This window comes from Lactuca virosa, chromosome 6 (assembly GCF_052849685.1).
Source record: "Lactuca virosa cultivar CGN04683 chromosome 6, Lactuca_virosa_CGN04683_v6, whole genome shotgun sequence".
Lineage (NCBI taxonomy): Eukaryota > Viridiplantae > Streptophyta > Magnoliopsida > Asterales > Asteraceae > Lactuca > Lactuca virosa.
In genome coordinates this window covers 205,746,911-205,750,008 of record NC_136431.1, presented here as the reverse complement: position 1 = coordinate 205,750,008, position 3,098 = coordinate 205,746,911, and the positions used below count along the sequence as shown (strand labels likewise).

Genomic DNA, 3,098 nt, shown 5'->3' with positions numbered 1-3,098 from the left:
CATTTTAAAAGCGGGTCGGATTCCAAAAAAGAATGCTAAAACAAAAAATACACAACATTGATATATTGTCTTCCGGGGTCTATAGCTGATTCAACATCTAACCAAAATGTATGTTTGTACAGTCTAAAATGAAGTACAAACACCAAATTACATACTACAAAAAAAATCAAGTAATTCTAACGTCATATGAATGAGTTATGCACATTTAAAAAAAGAACAAATTCAAAAAAACAAAAAAAGTGTTGAAATAGAAAAAACGCAACATCGATATTCTTTCTTTCGGGGCATGTGTCTGATTCTTTATTTAACCAAAATACATGTTTTTACAGTAAAAAATGAATTACAAACTCCAATTATATGTTGGAAAAAAAAATCAATTAATTCCGACTTCAGATGAGTGAGTTATGCGCATTTTAAAAAACTGAAAAAAATGTCAAACCGGTTCCGATTTTTAGAACCAGGACCGGTTTTCATAAAAATGAAGAACTGGTAACCGGACCTTATTACCAATTCCGGTTCCGGTTTCAGGGGTTCTAATATTTATCCCTTAGTTATTCATAGAAAGACACCGAACCATAATTAAATATCAAAATTATAATGAAAATTTCTTACTAAAATATTGACTTTCATCTCATTAACCGTATAGTGGTTAAACCACAAACAAAATCAAAATATAATGGTTTTTAATGCATATTGCCCAAAGAAAAACTGTGTGTGGAATATATTAAAAAGTTGATATTAAATAAACTAAATAAAATAAAACATATTATTTAAAATAAAAGTTAACTTCTTATTATTTACCGAGAATTTCGTGGAAGAAACAGAGCCACCATACAAATGTCACGTTTTGGAACTTCTTTTAAGACTACCATAGACAGACACTTCGAAGCACATTCGTTTCAAGATTCCATTTCGCTTCATTTCGGGTGGTTTACTGATTTCACATTTCAGATTTCAGATTTGTTCTTCCACACCTTTGAGAACGATGACGGCGTCTGCTAGTGATATTTCAGAGAACGGGTAAACAATTCCACTTATGATCGCTCTGTAAATCAGTTCTAGAGTTCGTTTACGTAGTTGTTTGATAATTTGATCTGATTACTCTAAATATACCATGCCGATGCTCACTAACACGATTCCTTTTGTACGTAATTTTAATTTTAAATCGAGGAATTACTGATTGATTTGTGATTAATTAACATGAGAAGTGTGTTCGATTGTTAGGTCCGATTCACTCTATATGATGATGTAATCATGTTCATGATTCATCTAATAACATCGTGAATTCAAGACTAGCATCCAATTTTTCCCTCTCATATTGAGCGATTTAATACTTATAATGGATCGAATTTAGCTGATGAAACCTTCTTCCATGTGTAACAATGCTCCTAGGCTTTACTAGATTTGAACATAGAGAATGTTTTCACATTTTTCGTGTTGTGGTTCCAATTTGGGGGTGCTTGCATACACACGATTATATGGCTCCGAATAATTGCATTTTGAGTAACCAATACTCCAATACCAAAACTGACTAATGAGATCAATTCGTTCTATCTGCAATCTGTATATGCATCCATATGAAAGAAACAAAATAAGAATTACTCTTACTGACTTCATTCTTTGGTTCTTTACAACAGTAAAGCTACAATTGTGGCACTTGCTCCACTCGAAGCAGTATTATTTGATGTTGATGGAACTCTTTGTGATTCAGATCCAATCCACCACATTGCTTTTCAAGAAATGCTTCAAGAGGTCACATTTACATCTACCTTTTTCTCCCCTCATAAGCCCCATTACAATACTTTCAGCTAAATGACATTTTCATGATACCAGATCGGTTTCAATGGTGGGGTTCCAATAGACGAAGATTTCTTTATTAAGAACATTGCTGGAAAACATAACGATGACATTGCAGCTGTCCTTTTCCCTGATGATATCCAAAGGGGATTAAAATTCTGTGAAGACAAAGAGGCTTATTTTAGGAAGTAAGCCCTCTTCTCTTGTTGACACTTTGTATTTGTCTCTGTCTGTGTGTTTGATTTTGTTTTTTTTGGTATACAGATTGGTGAAGGAAAAGGTGGAGCCTATAAAGGGTTTATACAAATTAACAAAATGGATTGAAGATCATGGATTGAAAAGAGCAGCTGTTACTAATGCCCCAAGACCAAATGCTGAGCTCATGATTTCAACTCTTGGTCTTACTGATTTCTTCCATTGTCTTGTCATTGGTGATGAATGTGAGCACCCAAAACCAGCACCTGATCCTTACTTAAAAGCTCTTCAACTTCTCAATGTATCAAAAGCCCATACTTTCATCTGTGAGGTATTATTTAATTTCCCTTTTTCTTGGAAAATTGTTTTTGTCAGAATTACCCCTACAATGATAACTGAAACTACATTGTTGTTATAGGACTCGGTTTCTGGAATAAAAGCTGGTGTGGCAGCTGGAATGCCAGTTGTCGGGTTATCAACTAGAAATCCCGAACACATGCTCATGACTGCAAACCCGACACTTCTCATAAAAAATTATGAAGATCCACAACTATGGGCAGCTTTAGAAGAAATTGATAGAAAGAAGACAAGTGGCGCTTAAAATATCAATCATTAAAAAAAATGCATTCGTATATCTAGAATCAAACAACATCATTGTTCGCCTAAATTGGAAAAGGCTACCTTATTCATAATAATCCCAAACTTTTTCCTTAACAAAGATCGATTCGGGTATTTTACAAATTGTATGAGGAGGGCATTTACGTCTTTTATATAGACGAGAGGCGAGTCCGTGTCCCGCCTTGTTTTTTTTTTTTTTTGGTGGACAAATAAGTGTAACTTTTGTCTCATTGACATCACTTCAGGGTTGGGGGTTGACCCTGACATGCTGACATACACTGACAAATGCAAAACAACTTGTTTTGTCTTATTAACAAAAAAACATGTTAATGACTTTTGATTAGCACCAACTTGACAATCTTGGTATCGTAATACTTCTAAACTCTTCCCTTAAAAAAGACTGAATCGGGTTGGTATAGTTATGTTTGCGTCTATATTTTTAGATATAACTGTTGTATGATGTATGATGAGGACATTTACGTCTTTTT

General features: G+C 34.0%; 1 protein-coding gene across 1 annotated transcript; it reads left to right on the top strand.

Moving 5' to 3' along the window:
- Window positions 1-861: 861 nt before the first annotated feature.
- On the top strand, window positions 862-2,807 carry LOC145122685 (Haloacid dehalogenase-like hydrolase (HAD) superfamily protein). The gene is made up of 5 exons (XM_079058243.1): window positions 862-1,020; window positions 1,638-1,752; window positions 1,834-1,985; window positions 2,062-2,323; window positions 2,411-2,807. The coding sequence occupies exons 1-5, from the start codon at window positions 986-988 to the stop codon at window positions 2,591-2,593; spliced, it is 747 nt and encodes a 248-aa protein (XP_078914369.1). The 5' UTR covers window positions 862-985; the 3' UTR covers window positions 2,594-2,807.
- Window positions 2,808-3,098: the final 291 nt, after the last annotated feature.

Coding starts and splice junctions, on each gene's coding strand:
- LOC145122685 (XM_079058243.1), top strand. CDS start 986: ATGACGGCGTCTGCTAGTGATATTTCAGAGAACGG. Junction 1,753..1,833: donor TTCAAGAAATGCTTCAAGAG/GTCACATTTACA, acceptor TCATGATACCAG/ATCGGTTTCAATGGTGGGGT. Junction 1,986..2,061: donor AAAGAGGCTTATTTTAGGAA/GTAAGCCCTCTT, acceptor TTTGGTATACAG/ATTGGTGAAGGAAAAGGTGG.